General features: G+C 38.0%; 1 protein-coding gene across 1 annotated transcript in view; it reads left to right on the forward strand.

Moving 5' to 3' along the window:
- cnbd1 (cyclic nucleotide binding domain containing 1) overlaps positions 1 to 15,916 on the forward strand; it is a 60,403-nt gene that overhangs the window by 24,054 nt on the left and 20,433 nt on the right. Inside the window, exons 5-8 of the mRNA XM_067377160.1 lie at positions 4,569 to 4,714; positions 6,710 to 6,801; positions 9,367 to 9,498; positions 9,852 to 9,984. Coding sequence (XP_067233261.1) covers positions 4,569 to 4,714; positions 6,710 to 6,801; positions 9,367 to 9,498; positions 9,852 to 9,984 — 503 coding nt within the window. The remainder of the gene's footprint in view (positions 1 to 4,568; positions 4,715 to 6,709; positions 6,802 to 9,366; positions 9,499 to 9,851; positions 9,985 to 15,916) is intronic.

Genomic DNA, 15,916 nt, shown 5'->3' on the forward strand with positions numbered 1-15,916 from the left:
TTGCTGCTGCAGAGCAAGTATGGGACTTGCTACAGCCAATACATACACAACACACTGCTGTGAAGTAAAGTTATAAAGCTTATAAAGTTCATATTTGTCAACCAAACAAACCTGATTGTTTTGAGCTAAAAATGCAAAAAAAAAAAGAGCTTTACTTCCATGAATTATCTGCATTACCAATATGGCCTGTAATTAGAAAAAAAAAAAGTATAAATAATTAATTTTCTAAAAAATGTACCACTGTACATTGAAGCGGTTTGTTCATAGACATTTCTTTGTAATTCTCATTAAATAAAAATTAATTTAGTACAGTCTTTTGAATCGACTTGTTCTGTAGAAACCAGGAATATCTAAACTTTCCATAATGTCTCTTAATGACCTTAAATGTTAAACTCAGGGCTTGATCAGGTGACCTGACATGAACATTGCCTCATTCCCATCCATGGATAGATGATGTTACTGCTAATTGTATCTTTTAAAAGCCAGTTCTGCTCTCACTCCAGAAATGACCCACAGTGTAAAGATGATATCCCATTATCTTAACTGCATAATGTGTTTCTTTTTATCCACGTAGCGCTTTGGCAGGAGGATGGGGAATTTCAAACTTGGTGCACAGAGGATGTTTTGTGAACCCTGAAATTAAGACTGCCAAACTATATGCGAGACGTTCTTGTAAATTGTAAACTCATGCTTGTACATCTCTGCTAACGCTATTAGGACTAAGCTCTGCCATCTGTGTAGTGTTTTTAGCGAATGCATTTGTATTTATTGATTTGTAGTCTGGAGTGAATCAAAGATTAACAAAATGTAGGTGTATAATGCATTTGAGATGTTTGAAGACTCTTTGGTGAGTCATTTCTGTTGTATAGTACCGTTTGAACTCAAATCAATATGCTTTTGTAATAATTTAAGGAAGGTAAACAGAGTTTCAGAAATAGGGTATATATAGTGTACATATAGTTTAATATTTTGTACAATATTTCAAGATTATAAATGATGGGGACATGAATGTGCAATAACAGGAACTTTTCTTGTTTTTGGCATGGAAATGCTGGTGGATGTCAATCATACTTTAGAAATATTCCAATACAACACAGAATAGTTTGAGAGCTTTTATTCTTTTTCCCTGTCCAAAGCTAGCTCTATTGAGACTGACACTGATTTACCGAACACACAAGCACACGCAGAAGCTCACAAAGGATTGATTGATGGATGTGACCTTCATCCAGCATAAGCAAACTCGTGCACACACAGCCTGTCGGCATTGTGATTACTCACTCATGCTGGCAGCGGTGTGGTCTTGATGGCTAAACTCCTCCCCGGCTATTGCGGTTGAGATTTTATCTGTTGGATGCCCATGGAACTAGACACCATGCTAATACCATCATCATCATCACACTCTGAGACGCTAGTTTTCCCTTAAGAATTAGCTTTAAACATAATAACATGATGCAGAGAGTTTTCTTAATAGCAAGTGTTCAGGTTTCATTAAGATGAGATGGTGCCTGTAGGACAGAAAGGGTGTAAAAAGATCAAGGATTTTTTTGTTTGGGCTGCAGGGGGTTTGTCTAGGACACACACTTACTTTAATGCAGATGAGACTAGATTTTGAGTCAGTTTATCCCACAGTCTTTTAAAGATTGTCTTTAATGGACTCTGAAGGCGTGATGATAGCTGCAGGTCTCCAATTCGCTGTTCTTTTGGTCACTAGTAGCTTTTGCTAGTTGACTGCAGTACTCAACTGTATCAGGAGATAAATCATTTGACCATAATGACTGTAGACATTGGCCCTGTCCCAAATGGCACACTTCATAGCACTTTCGGTCTTGTGGACTTAAAATAGCTGCCGCGTGCACATGTCCGTTAAGTCCACGAGGCCGTATGGTGTTCCATTTGTCAATTTTAGATTTCAGAAGGGTGCCCGTGAGCGCCACCTTTGTGGTCGATATCCGCCCTCGATGTGCACATTTGCAGAGCCCGCAACTTGTGCGAGCTCCACAGCAGACCTCCACCCGACAGTCAAAGTGGTGAGAGGACAAGATGTGCTTTTTTACACCCATTATAAAGATGGTAGTTCAATCTGATAGGGGTTTAGATGGTAGCTCATTCTGAGAGCTGTTTAGATGGTAGCTCATTTTGAGAGGTGTTTAGATGGTAGCTCATTCTGAGAGGTGTTCAGATGGTAGCTCAGTCTGAGAGGTGTTTAGATGGTAGCTCATTCTGAGAGGTGTTCAGATGGTAGCTCATTCTGAGAGGTGTTCAGATGGTAGCTCAGTCTGAGAGGTGTTTAGATGGTAGCTCATTCTGAGAGGTGTTCAGATGGTAGCTCAGTCTGAGAGGTGTTCAGATGGTAGCTCATTCTGAGAGGTGTTTAGATGGTAGCTCATTCTGAGAGGTGTTCAGATGGTAGCTCATTCTGAGAGGTGTTTAGATGGTAGCTCATTCTGAGAGGTGTTTAGATGGTAGCTCATTCTGAGAGGTGTTCAGATGGTAGCTCATTCTGAGAGGTGTTCAGATGGTAGCTCATTCTGAGAGGTGTTCAGATGGTAGCTCATTCTGAGAGGTGTTTAGATGGTAGCTCATTCTGAGAGGTGTTCAGATGGTAGCTCAGTCTGAGAGGTGTTCAGATGGTAGCTCATTCTGAGAGGTGTTTAGATGGTAGCTCATTCTGAGAGGTGTTCAGATGGTAGCTCATTCTGAGAGGTGTTTAGATGGTAGCTCATTCTGAGAGGTGTTCAGATGGTAGCTCATTCTGAGAGGTGTTCAGATGGTAGCTCATTCTGAGAGGTGTTCAGATGGTAGCTCATTCTGAGAGGTGTTCAGATGGTAGCTCATTCTGAGAGGTGTTTAGATGGTAGCTCATTCTGAGAGGTGTTCAGATGGTAGCTCATTCTGAGAGGTGTTCAGATGGTAGCTCATTCTGAGAGGTGTTCAGATGGTAGCTCATTCTGAGAGGTGTTCAGATGGTAGCTCATTCTGAGAGGTGTTCAGATGGTAGCTCATTCTGAGAGGTGTTCAGATGGTAGCTCATTCTGAGAGGTGTTCAGATGGTAGCTCATTCTGAGAGGTGTTCAGATGGTAGCTCATTCTGAGAGGTGTTCAGATGGTAGCTCATTCTGAGAGGTGTTCAGATGGTAGCTCATTCTGAGAGGTGTTCAGATGGTAGCTCATTCTGAGAGGTGTTCAGATGGTAGCTCATTCTGAGAGGTGTTCAGATGGTAGCTCATTCTGAGAGGTGTTCAGATGGTAGCTCATTCTGAGAGGTGTTCAGATGGTAGCTCATTCTGAGAGGTGTTCAGATGGTAGCTCATTCTGAGAGGTGTTCAGATGGTAGCTCATTCTGAGAGGTGTTAAGATGGTAGCTCATTCTGAGAGGTGTTCAGATGGTAGCTCATTCTGAGAGGTGTTCAGATGGTAGCTCATTCTGAGAGGTGTTCAGATGGTAGCTCATTCTGAGAGGTGTTCAGATGGTAGCTCATTCTGAGAGGTGTTCAGATGGTAGCTCATTCTGAGAGGTGTTTAGATGGTAGCTCATTCTGAGAGGTGTTCAGATGGTAGCTCATTCTGAGAGGTGTTCAGATGGTAGCTCATTCTGAGAGGTGTTCAGATGGTAGCTCATTCTGAGAGGTGTTCAGATGGTAGCTCATTCTGAGAGGTGTTCAGATGGTAGCTCATTCTGAGAGGTGTTCAGATGGTAGCTCATTCTGAGAGGTGTTCAGATGGTAGCTCATTCTGAGAGGTGTTCAGATGGTAGCTCATTCTGAGAGGTGTTCAGATGGTAGCTCATTCTGAGAGGTGTTCAGATGGTAGCTCATTCTGAGAGGTGTTCAGATGGTAGCTCATTCTGAGAGGTGTTCAGATGGTAGCTCATTCTGAGAGGTGTTTAGATGGTAGCTCATTCTGAGAGGTGTTCAGATGGTAGCTCATTCTGAGAGGTGTTTAGATGGTAGCTCATTCTGAGAGGTGTTCAGATGGTAGCTCATTCTGAGAGGTGTTCAGATGGTAGCTCATTCTGAGAGGTGTTCAGATGGTAGCTCAGTCTGAGAGGTGTTTAGATGGTAGCTCATTCTGAGAGGTGTTCAGATGGTAGCTCATTCTGAGAGGTGTTTAGATGGTAGCTCATTCTGAGAGGTGTTCAGATGGTAGCTCATTTTGAGAGGTGTTCAGATGGTAGCTCATTCTGAGAGGTGTTTAGATGGTAGCTCATTCTGAGAGGTGTTCAGATGGTAGCTCATTCTGAGAGGTGTTCAGATGGTAGCTCATTCTGAGAGGTGTTTAGATGGTTCATTCTGAGAGGTGTTTAGATGGTAGCTCATTCTGAGAGGTGTTCAGATGGTAGCTCATTTTGAGAGGTGTTTAGATGGTAGCTCAGTCTGAGAGGTGTTCAGATGGTAGTTCATTCTGAGAGTTGTTTAGATGGTAGCTCATTCTGAGAGGTGTTTAGATGGTAGCTCATTCTGAGAGGTCAAGAGGACAAGATGAGAGGTTTTGAGAGGACAAGATGTACTTTTTTAGATGTCACTTTCTGTTAAGAAAAATGAATTTGTTATTTTTTGTGTGTTTTACAGCCCTATTGAGAGATCCCAGTCAGAGCATCATGTCATTTATAAACTGCTGAAGGGAGTCCACAGTCTGACCTCTCAGCTGGGCTCGCAGGAGCTGAAACAGATTAGTACCGTCACCAGAGTCGAGACCTGGGACCGAGGACAGATCAGTAAGTTTTATATATATATATATATATATATATATATATATATATATATATATATATATATATATATATATATATATATATATATATATATATACACACACACAGTCACACATAAACAGTCAGGAATAGAGTGCATACACTCTTAAAGTGATAGTACACCTAAAAATGATAATTCATCATCACTTACCCACCAACATGACATTCAAAATTCAAATAACTTCATTTTTTATGTAGAAACACAAAGATTTGTATGATTATTTTTTTTAAAGAATATCCTGGCCATTATTTTCAAATACAATAGGACAAAAAAAAAAAAACATCAAAAAATTATCATAAAAGTGGTTCATATGATCCGTGCACTATATTCAGAGTCTTCTGGACTCACACAATAACTTTGTCATAAACCATTTGAAATGTAAGTAGTTATTGCTTAGTATGCATTGTAAAGTAATAACCCATAAGACCTGGTATAACAGAAAATCATAGAAAAGTGTAGAAAATCACTTTTCTTTTTGACAGGCATTGACTTTTTGTCTCACTTGGAGATTATTTCTTCTATCATTTTTTATCCACCATTTGTGTTTTTGTACAGTGGCAGATGGGAAATCATCCACACTTATTTTATAAATGAATTGTGCATAGTTTTCCAATTTATAGCAGGTTTATCAGCTTCAGAACATTTTATCTATGAATGAAGATTATCAGATTATTAGATTATTTTATAAAGAAAAAACATTTAGCTTTGAAATCACTCTCCAAAGAAGATTCTCTCATTCGAAACTGTTAGTTTATATATTATATATCAGTGGCCTCATGCAACACAATCTGTTAAGACAAATCGAACACCTCTTTCATTGACTTCATCTTTCAGTCTTGCCTTTAAATATTGTCAGGTGTTTGGATATGTTTCTAAAAGGTTGAGAACCCAACCCTGCATGCTTGATTTTCTATCGATGTGTTCATTCGTCTGCTAATCTGTGCTCAATAACAGCCACATATTCTTTCAGGGCCACTAAGCAAAAACATAAAGGAAAGACAATTTGATGAAAGTATGAATTCGTGCCTTTACTGCGATGGTTACCGTTTTGCAAACGTCTGGTGTTTTGGAGATGGAGATTTCTTTATTGATTCGTCTGGAGCGGCGGTAATGGCTGTGGCGTGTTGTATGTCACAGATGGAGCGGGGAAGGGCTTCGTTATGGATGCAAGTTTTAGCTGCAGATGATTACAGAGCATAAACACTGTGATTTGCTGTTGATAGCCGTCTGCGCCAGGCTGAAAAGTTTGCGTGTGAGGAGTGAGAGATGTTGTGGAGTCTGTTTTTCTTAGCATATATTGAGGGTTTGCTTTCAGAGAGCAGTTTTCATCTCATTCAGATCTTTGAGGTGATTTATTTGTCTTAAAACATAGATATATGACTGAAGGATATAAAAAGTGCACATTTCATAGTGTCTGTGTATATATTCCTCAAAGAATATATACTATATACTGTTTTCACAGATTCGTGTTCTTGTAGTTTACATGGAGACGATGTATATTGTTTTCAAAAACTTGCCCTTTAAAACCTGTTTTCAGAAGTTTGTGTTTTCTGGCCCCCAAAATGCTGTTGTCTTGAAAATTAAAGGCCAAAACGCATAAAAAGTTTATTTTACAAAGTTGAATGCAAGAGAACCTTTAGAACCCATCAGCATGCATCCATTTATACATCATTTTTGGTCTTTTTTAGGATGAGACAGGCTCCAAATGACTGTATGACACATCTCTAGTGTTGTTTTCCTTTTTGAATCATTGTAGTTTGTGGAATTTTATTTTTTTCTGCACATAACAGATACTGTGATAAGATTCAGTCAGCCTCTTGTCCACCTGCATAAAAGCGCAAAGTGTTTTGACCCAAAACAGCTGAACAGTAACTGTTGAGTGGAGAGTTTTCTAATTGAGTATGTTGTCTTCTGCCTTATTTATCTCTTCTTCTTATCTTCTTTCTTTCTGATTACAGTTTTCGGACATAATGGGTTTTACCTCGTTCTGAAGGGCTCAGTGAAACCCTTCAGCCATGAAACCATTAAAGAGGATCAGGCAGCCTCTACGGTAGACAATTACACTACTTGGCTATCAGTTGTTAACTTTAAATTGGCCCTTTGCTTAACCTAACCTTAAAAACATTACCATGCCTACCTTGGCAATTGTTGCTGACTACCATATTCTCTGACATTCTTTTGCTCTTTTCTAATCTACATCCGTGGCCAAAAGCATTGGCAGTGACATCAGTTTTGTTTCACAAAGTTTGCTGCTTCAGTATTTGTAGATTGTTTTTCACGTTTCTAATGTATACTGGAAAACAATGATAAGCATGTCATAAGTTTTAAAGGCTTTTATTGGCAAAAACATTCAGCATATGCTAAGAGTCAATATTTACAGTGTTGACACTTCTTCTTCATAACCTCTGCAATTCACTCTGGAATACTGGATATCAGATTCTGGGCCAAATCCTGACTGATGGCGATCCGTTTTTTCCTTATTAGTGCTTGGAGTTGATCACAATTTTGGACTTCTGGTTGTCAACTTGCCTTTTGTTGATTGACCACAGGTTCTCTATGGAATTGCCTGGCCATTGATCCAAAATTTTAAAGGATTAGTTCACTTTCAATTGAAATTTCCCCCAAGCTTTACTCACTCTCAAGCCATCCAAGGTGTATATGACTTTCTTCTTTCTGATGAACACAATCAGAGATATTTTAATAAAAATTCTGATGTATCCAAGCTTTATAATGGCAGTGAACAGGTGTCACGAGTATGAGCTGAAGAAAGTGCATCCGTCCACATCCATCCATCATAAACATTCTCCATACGGCTTAAGTTAAATATGGAAGGCGTAGGACGTAGCAGAAACTTTTTGAACTCTGAGTGTATTACACTTTCTTCATATGTTGAATACGGAAGGCGGTCTGGCGGAAGCTAGATATTTTACTTCAAAACTTGTTAAATATAGATATTTTTTTCATACTCTTAACCCCTGTTCACTGCAATTATAAAGCTTGAATGTGTCAGGATATTTATTAATATATCTCTGATTGTGTTCATCAGAAAGAGGAAAGTCATTTACACCTAGGATGGCTTGAGGGTGAGTAAAGCTAATTTTCACTTGAAAGTGAACTAATCTTTTAATATAATGATCTCTGAGCCAGTTCATTATCACTCTTGCCTTGTGACATGGTGCTCCATCATGTTGGAAAATGCATGGATCATCTCCAAATTGCTACTGGATCGATGTTGCTCTTGCAGGACGTTTTAATACCATTCTTTATTCCTGGCAGTGGAAACCCCATACATGGATGGTCTCAGGATGCTTCACTTTTGGCACGACACACGACTCAAGGTGGCGTCCATCTTTTCTGCTCCGGACAATCGATTTTCCAGATGTCCCAAACAGTTGGAAGGGGCCTTCATCTGAGAAAATAACTTTGCACCAGTCTTCTGCAGTCCAATCCTTGTATTTCCTAAAGAATTTCAGTCTGTTCTTGATATTTTTCTTGGAGAGAAGTGGCTTGCTTCTTTTCTGCCCTTCTTGACTCCAGGCCATTGTCCAAAAGTCTTGGCCTCACTGTGCGTGCAGATGTGTCACACCCACCTGCTGCCAATATTGAACAAGTTTTGCACTTGTGGTGACATGACTCCTTAGCCAACTCCTCAGGAGAACATAGTCCTGGCTATTGCTGGACACTCTTGGATGTCCTGAAGCCTTCTTCACTGCAGCTGAACCTCTCTCCTTGAAGTTCTTGATGATCCGGTAAATGGTTCTTTCAGGTGCAATATTCTTTGCTCTTATAATCCAATCGTGACTAGTACTTGTTCACATTTTCCCATGTGCTGATGATATGGTTAATGCAATGATGTTAGCTGGTCATTTTGTGCCAGGGCCAAAAAAACAGTCAAATTTGGGTTTTTGTGATAAAGTTCGCTCTGATCACTCTGCACAATAATCTAGAAACAATGTGAATTAACACCACAGCAACTGAAGCAGCAAACTTTGCAAAACACAACATTTATGGCCATGTCCATACAGTTAAGGTCTGCTTCCATCAAGAATGAAAACTATAATGATAACTGTATTAGCATCAACACCAAATGACAATATTGTTGTGTTTATTCGAAGTGTGCTGCTGTGGTTATGATTTGCAGTGCACGCTTTCAAATTGGATAAATTTTAATTGGCTGTCAATGCTTTTTCTTTTATCTTTCATCAGCTGGACAAAACATCCCTTTACTAGAAAAGTGTGATTCTTTTGGATTGACTTGGTAAATTTATGTAATTTCATTTGAAGTTCATTTTTAATGTTGTGGTCACAGTTGTTCACAATAGGCCTACTTTAATTAAGTAATATATTGTAGAATATTTATGTATAGTTAAGTGCTTAATTCAACCATTTCTTTAAAGAAAACTAGTAGAAATAATTCATTGTAATGTGGCAGTTTGTTCCATCACACAACAGTATTGAATCCAATAGTGAAGCTTGTCAAAATTAGAAACGATAACCAACCTGTTGCGGGGCCAATTAAGTAAATACAGTAAATAAGTAAATAATGTCCCTGAGTTCTGTCCTCTTGAACAACATTTTGAAAAGGTTTTCATACAGTGTACTGAATTTGTTCTAGATTGCAGCCGGAGGATCTTTTGGATCTTGTGAACTTGTAGATGGAGATGCCAACAACATCCAGTGTGTCCTGACACTGGAGACCTGCGAGATTCTCAAAATATCTCGCTCTGGCTACGAGAAAGTAAAAAAGGTGTGGCAGCGTGTTACCTCATATAACACAAAAGACAAATGTCCTTTGCAAACCAAAAACTAGGGATGCACATATATTTTACATGATAGATTTTTGATATGTTATTGCTGATAGATAAAGATAACATCTCACATTGTTTTTAAATTTATTGATGTTTTTAACTTTGAGCGTTAGATGATGACAAAGATAATCTACATGTAAAAATACAATTAAATATCCAATTATAGGTATTATCCAATATCTAATACCAGCCAATAACCGATATGGTACCGATATATTGTGCATCCCTAGCTACTGTATGTGTCCTAAAATTATACCACCACTGAGACAATGTCCTCTATTGTTATTTGTAGGATATCCTGGCACAGGACCATCAAGTTAAAGTGTCTTTGATCCAGGGTTGCCAGCTGTACCTTCACTGGCCAAAGCTCTCCATCAACCACCTGGTCGACAGCATTCAGCTAAAAACATTCCCTGCTAATCAAGGTAAGTGGGAGTCTTGATTGAATATATTGTCACAATGAATCACTGTGACTTCTAACACGCTTTAGTTTAGTTTTGTTCTGTTGACTGATGCTTAGCACCTGGATGCCATAATGGTTTTCCTCACTTAGTTCAATACTCGACACGTTTGCCCCTAAATAAATGTGTTCATGGATGGAGAGCACTCGAATATGATTAGAGAAAAATACAAGCTGCTCCATTACCCCACACAGCTGACTTTAATTACCAGGATGGCTGCTTTTACACCTCATTTGGGAAATATCGAAACCCAGATATTCATTTAGGTGCATATGTTTATGTGTGTGTCATTGCAGGAGAGCTCAAATTGTGTTTGCATGTCTGATTTCACTAAACTTGAGCTGTGGTATGCATCGAAAGACTTTGTATATGTACGTGAATGAATCTGAACACAAAATCTGGTAGGCTGTTCAATCTCAGTTCCTGTCCTGGAGCTGACAAGCAGGCATATGGTGTGCTGTGGCTGCACTGAGATATTGGGCGGAGATCAGCTATCATGGCTGAAATCTTTATTTAGGAATCTCTCCTCTTCTGTGGCTGCATCCCATTATCCCTATCCTCCCTCCAATTATACGTCTTCATTCGGATCTTCCTTTTTAATGAAAGGCTTCAGCTTTTAAGTACAAAGTTAGTCTGTTTTCTTTCAAGACACTTCTAAGTGAGATCATTCCATGCTGGACCACATCTTCGAATGGGTTTTTGTGTAAAATGTGCAAACACTTAAACGCAAAATCATGGTTCATATTCAAACATTAATATCTAACTCCTATAATTGTGTGTGTATGTGTGTATATATAAATTTCAGATATTATATATTTTTTTTAAATAAATAGCCATTTAATTAGCCATAACTGGTTTAACATGTTAAGTTGACACCACTAAAATATTTATTTATTTATTTCAAGTATTTAATATAATATATATTTTAATATTTAATACATACACATATATATATATATATATATATATATATATATATATATATATATATATATATATATATATATATATATATATATATATATATATTATAATATAGATATTATATTTTAAATAATTAGCCATTTAATTAGCAGTTTATCATGTTGACACCACTAAAATATATATTTATATATATATACCCCTGTTAAATTGAGACCCCTAAAATATCTAATACAATAATGTTATGTATTTATAGTGTAATATAAAATAATATAGAATAATATAAGTAAGCAATAAGGTATAAGAGGCTGTGCTGTATCGTGAATACGTTACGGCTGAAGGGCGTTATTAGGCACAACACGATGTGGAGTTCCTGCAACCCACTTCAGCCGTGACTTATTCACGATAAAGCACTATCCTCGAGTACCTTATTGCTTTTATAAAACGGTTACCACACAATACGAATATTTAAGCCAAAAATATGTATCAATGCAACTTTCATGAAGTAAACTTTACTAAAAGCTATCCTTCCGCTGGAAAAAATAGTCCCTGACCGTGAACAGCAACAGAAGATACATTATTACGCCATTAGATGGCGGCAAAGGCTGTCTTTATGAGTGTGTCAGTCAAGACTTTTATATTGAAAAGACTGAATTGTTGTGAACACGGAACAAGACGCAACTGACAAATGCTTTAACTAGTGCTGTCAGTCACGGGAAAACCCCTTAACTTTTAAAAGGACAAGATGATACATCGGACATTTTTTTATTATGAACATAGGACTGATCTGAAGGAAAATGTTAAATCTGAATGCAGGTAGTAAACTCCCTCAATCGAGATCTTTCTCACAATACTCTTCTAGTTCTACATAATACAGTAAGCTTCAATTCAGTTTACGTTGCTAAGAGTGGTTGCTAAGGGTGTTGTGTAGTGATACACAGAACCGTTGAGTGAAGCGGTCATAGCCGTGTTTTATCGTGAATAATGTGACCAATCAGAATCAATATTATATATTATATATATAATATAATATAACAAGAAACCTGAAATATGTTAAGGTGAAATTATTAAATTTGAACAACTACAAACAAATTGCTTGCATAACTATTCATTAGAGGCCCAAATTCCAATGTGACTGCGCTGGGGTTTTGTCCTTATGTTTGTATGTATCAGCGCTCACAGTTTATCTGGCTCGGCTGAGGGTTGGGCTATCATATCATGGCTGTTCTTTATCAAATGGAGAGAGAGAGACCTATGGAACGAGATGTGATTAGAGAGGAAGACAGGTGTGTGGGAGAGGAGATTGATTGGCTCTTATCTGAGTGAGCAGCCGACAGCTGATGGATGGGCGAGAACACTGATCATTTCAGATGGCAGAGAGGTGGCTATTCTTGAACCAACTTCATCAGGAAATGCTGTATTTCATCCAACAGGCATCATCAACATGGTCACTTGGCATAACACAAGTTTTTTGTGAATAAATACACTAGGCCTGTCAATTGATTACAGATCAAACAGAAGTAAATAAAATAAAATAATGGTCATAGATAACAGCTTGTCAGTATTTGCCAAATGAAGATAATTCAAATGTTGTGGCAGATGAGTAATTAATTGATCAGACATTGAAAATGTGGCTCTAGACGTCATTAAATTGACATTTTTGGCCGTTTGCTTAATGCTTTGTTCTTTTTCATTGTCTCACGTTAAAAAGTTTTTTAAACATGAGCATCTGTACTCCTTTCCAGCTCTGATGGGCTGGAAAATTTCTAATTAGAAAGGGTGTGATTTCATATATTTTTTTAAAGGTGCCTTAGAATTAAAAATTGAATTTATCTTGGCATAGTTAAATAACAAGAGTTCAGTACATGGAGATGTCATATAGTGAGCCTTAAACACTGTTGTTTCTTCCTTCTTATGTAAATCTAATTTGTTTAAAAGACCTCAGAAGAACAGGCAAATCTCAACATAACATCATGATCATTAATATATACGCCCCCTATATTTGCATATGCCAGCTCATGTTCAAGGCATTACACAAGGGCAGCCAGTATTAACGTCTGGATCTGTGCACAGCTGAATCATCAGACTAGGTAATCAAGCAAGGACAATAGTGAAAAATGGCAGATGGAGCAATAATAACTGACATGATCCATGATATCATGATATTTTTAGTGATATTTGTAAATGGCCTTTCTAAATGTTTAGTTAGCATGTTGCTAATGTACTGTTAAATGTGGTTAAAGTTACCATCGTTTATTACTGTATTCACGGAGACAAGACTGTCGTTATTTTAATTTTTTAAACACTTGCAGTCTGTATAATTCATAATTCATTCTTTATAAATCTCTCTAACAGTGTGTAATGTTAGCTTTAGCCACGGAGCACTATCAAACTCATTCAGAATCTAATATAAACATCCAAATAAATACCATACTTACACGATTAGACATGCTGCATGATGAACACTGTAAAGATCCATTTTGAGGGTTATATTAGCTGTGTGAACTTTGTTTATGCTAGTTAAGGCAAGCGCGGGCTCCGGGGGAGGGGAGCATGAAGGGAAGGGGCCGCACAGCCTGAATCGGCGCATATTTAATGATGCCCCAAAATAGGCAATTAAAAAAATGAATTAAAAAAAATCTATGGTGTATTTTGAGCTGAAACTTCACAGACACATTCAGGGGACACCTTAGACTTATATTACATCTTTTAAAAAGACTACGGGACCTTTAAACACTTAATTTTATTCTTCTTATTATTATATTTTGTATTTTATATAATAATTGATACGGTAAAACCAATACTATCGTTAATGTTCATATCACTGTGTATCAAGTGCTAAGTAAGCCTCCAGAGTTAAAATTCAGATATGGTAATAGTCGTTTAGTTTCCAACATGTGCTGTAAGCGGTAGACCAATCACAACAGACTGGGGCAACTGACCAATCAGAGCAGAGAAGGCTCTTGGAAAGAAGGCGTTTGGAGAGACTGAATCTTTATCGAACCTTTTCAGACACTGTGAGAAAAGAGGTGATGCTGCAATGTATAATATGAGAAAATATAAGTGTTTTTGACCTTGGATGCATGAAAACCTATTGTAAGAGACTTCCAAAACAGAATTAGGAACCTTTCAAAAATCCTAATAGGTATCAGTGGAGTGTGTGTTTGGAGGTGATGGTGCGGTGTGAACTCATGCACTTTTACACTTACATTGCACACTGTTCAGCACCTTGGATAGCAGCACTACATGTGAACACGGCTAACAGGTGTGAGAATGGCGATAACTCACACGTGAACATGATGTACTCATTGAGTGCTAGCGTCCCAGATCGGGAAGCATGCAGAGGAGGAAACCACTAATGGGTTTTCCCTTTGGATGACTCCTTGTGGACCAAACTTGACCGCCTAACAACCCGTGACCACCCTGCCTCAGCAAAGCCACTGTCCTCATTTGAACTTCCTCCTGACTATGATGTATAACCTAACAGCCTTGATCCAGAGGCCACTGCACTTCCCTGTTTAGCTGTCTGACAGGTCAGCTAAACCACAAACTTCAAACCATTAACACTTTCCTTTCCATTACAGTCTTGCCTTCTTAGTGGCACCCAACTGCACTTATTTCTGTACTTGTTTCTGTAGTAAATATCTCGTTTTAAAGATATTTTATTGGAAAGTAGAGAATAAAACTTAAGAAAATAGTGAAAATCATTTGTTGTTTTTGTGTAGAGAGATTGTTAAAGGTGATCCAGAGAGATGGACAGTTACTGGGCTTGATGGGCACAGTTTGGACACATGTATATTGATTAATCTCCATGCTAATTATAGTTTGTGTCATCTGATTTAGGCCCACTGTAAGAATAGTCTCATGTCTCTTTCTCCCCAGTCTTTTTCTATTTCTCCCCTTAAACAAACATGTCATTGAAGATCAGAAGTGAAATCACTGCTCCATTAGTTCATCAGTCTGTGGGCTACTCATGACATCTCAGTTTGCCCCTCCAGAGACATGAGCTGTAAACCGTAATATATTTTATTCTACAGCAGGATCATGCCAAACAAAAGCCTGTTGTCTCCAGCGCTGGACTGCGTCACCCTGCGTCCACAGCTGTCCTGTTCTCATTCACTCTGGCCTGGACTGCCACCCCTAGGCTATGAATCCAGTCAGGTCCAGGTTTTTCAAGCCATCTTTCTTTACATCATGTTCCATGGCAAGGCTTGCAGTCCAAACAGCAAGTCCAGCATGACTGTTTTTGATTATCTGAGCAGAAGTTTACTGATCTGTTTGGCCCACCCAGTCAGAGAGAGTATCTACTGATGGCGTCAATGTTTATGGTAACATTTAATCACCCAGAACTATTTTTTTTTTCTTTAAAGAGATTTTCTACCCTTGACTTCTGATTTTATCATATGTACATCAGTTCACAGTTTTATCACTTTCACTTTCAAGTTACAGTCTATAAGAAAACTTCTACTCAAAGGTTTGGGGTCAATAATGTTTTTGAAAGAATCTCTTATCACTCAAAAAATGAACTTTCACTGTTGTTAGTTTCACTCAAACCACCCTTGTTACTTAAAAAACTCATGTAACTACATGAACGTAATTTAACTGTGTTGTTTCTACTAAAATTGAGTATTGTCAGCTTTACTTAGTAAGTATTTGTTCAGTCAACTTAACATTGCTGTGTGAAACGCAAACATTATTGTTGACATAACTAACTGTGCAGTGAATCCGTAGTTCCCAGCATGCTTTGCAAGGGACTGCATTAGGAGAGTAAATTTAGGGATTAAAGTGTTATTTTATGTGTTTTTCAGTAAAGGGAAAGATGTTGTTAGTTTATGTTAGTGTTTAATGTTCAGTTATGTTGGACATTTAGAGTAGTTTCTGTAATGTTTTTGAATTTTGTGGTTACCATCATGCAGAAGAGTGTCGCCTGTGTTTAGGCTGTGCACACTCATATACGCATGTTTATAGGATGAAA

The sequence above is a fragment of the Chanodichthys erythropterus genome, chromosome 23, assembly GCF_024489055.1.
Source record: "Chanodichthys erythropterus isolate Z2021 chromosome 23, ASM2448905v1, whole genome shotgun sequence".
NCBI classification, from domain to species: domain Eukaryota; kingdom Metazoa; phylum Chordata; class Actinopteri; order Cypriniformes; family Xenocyprididae; genus Chanodichthys; species Chanodichthys erythropterus.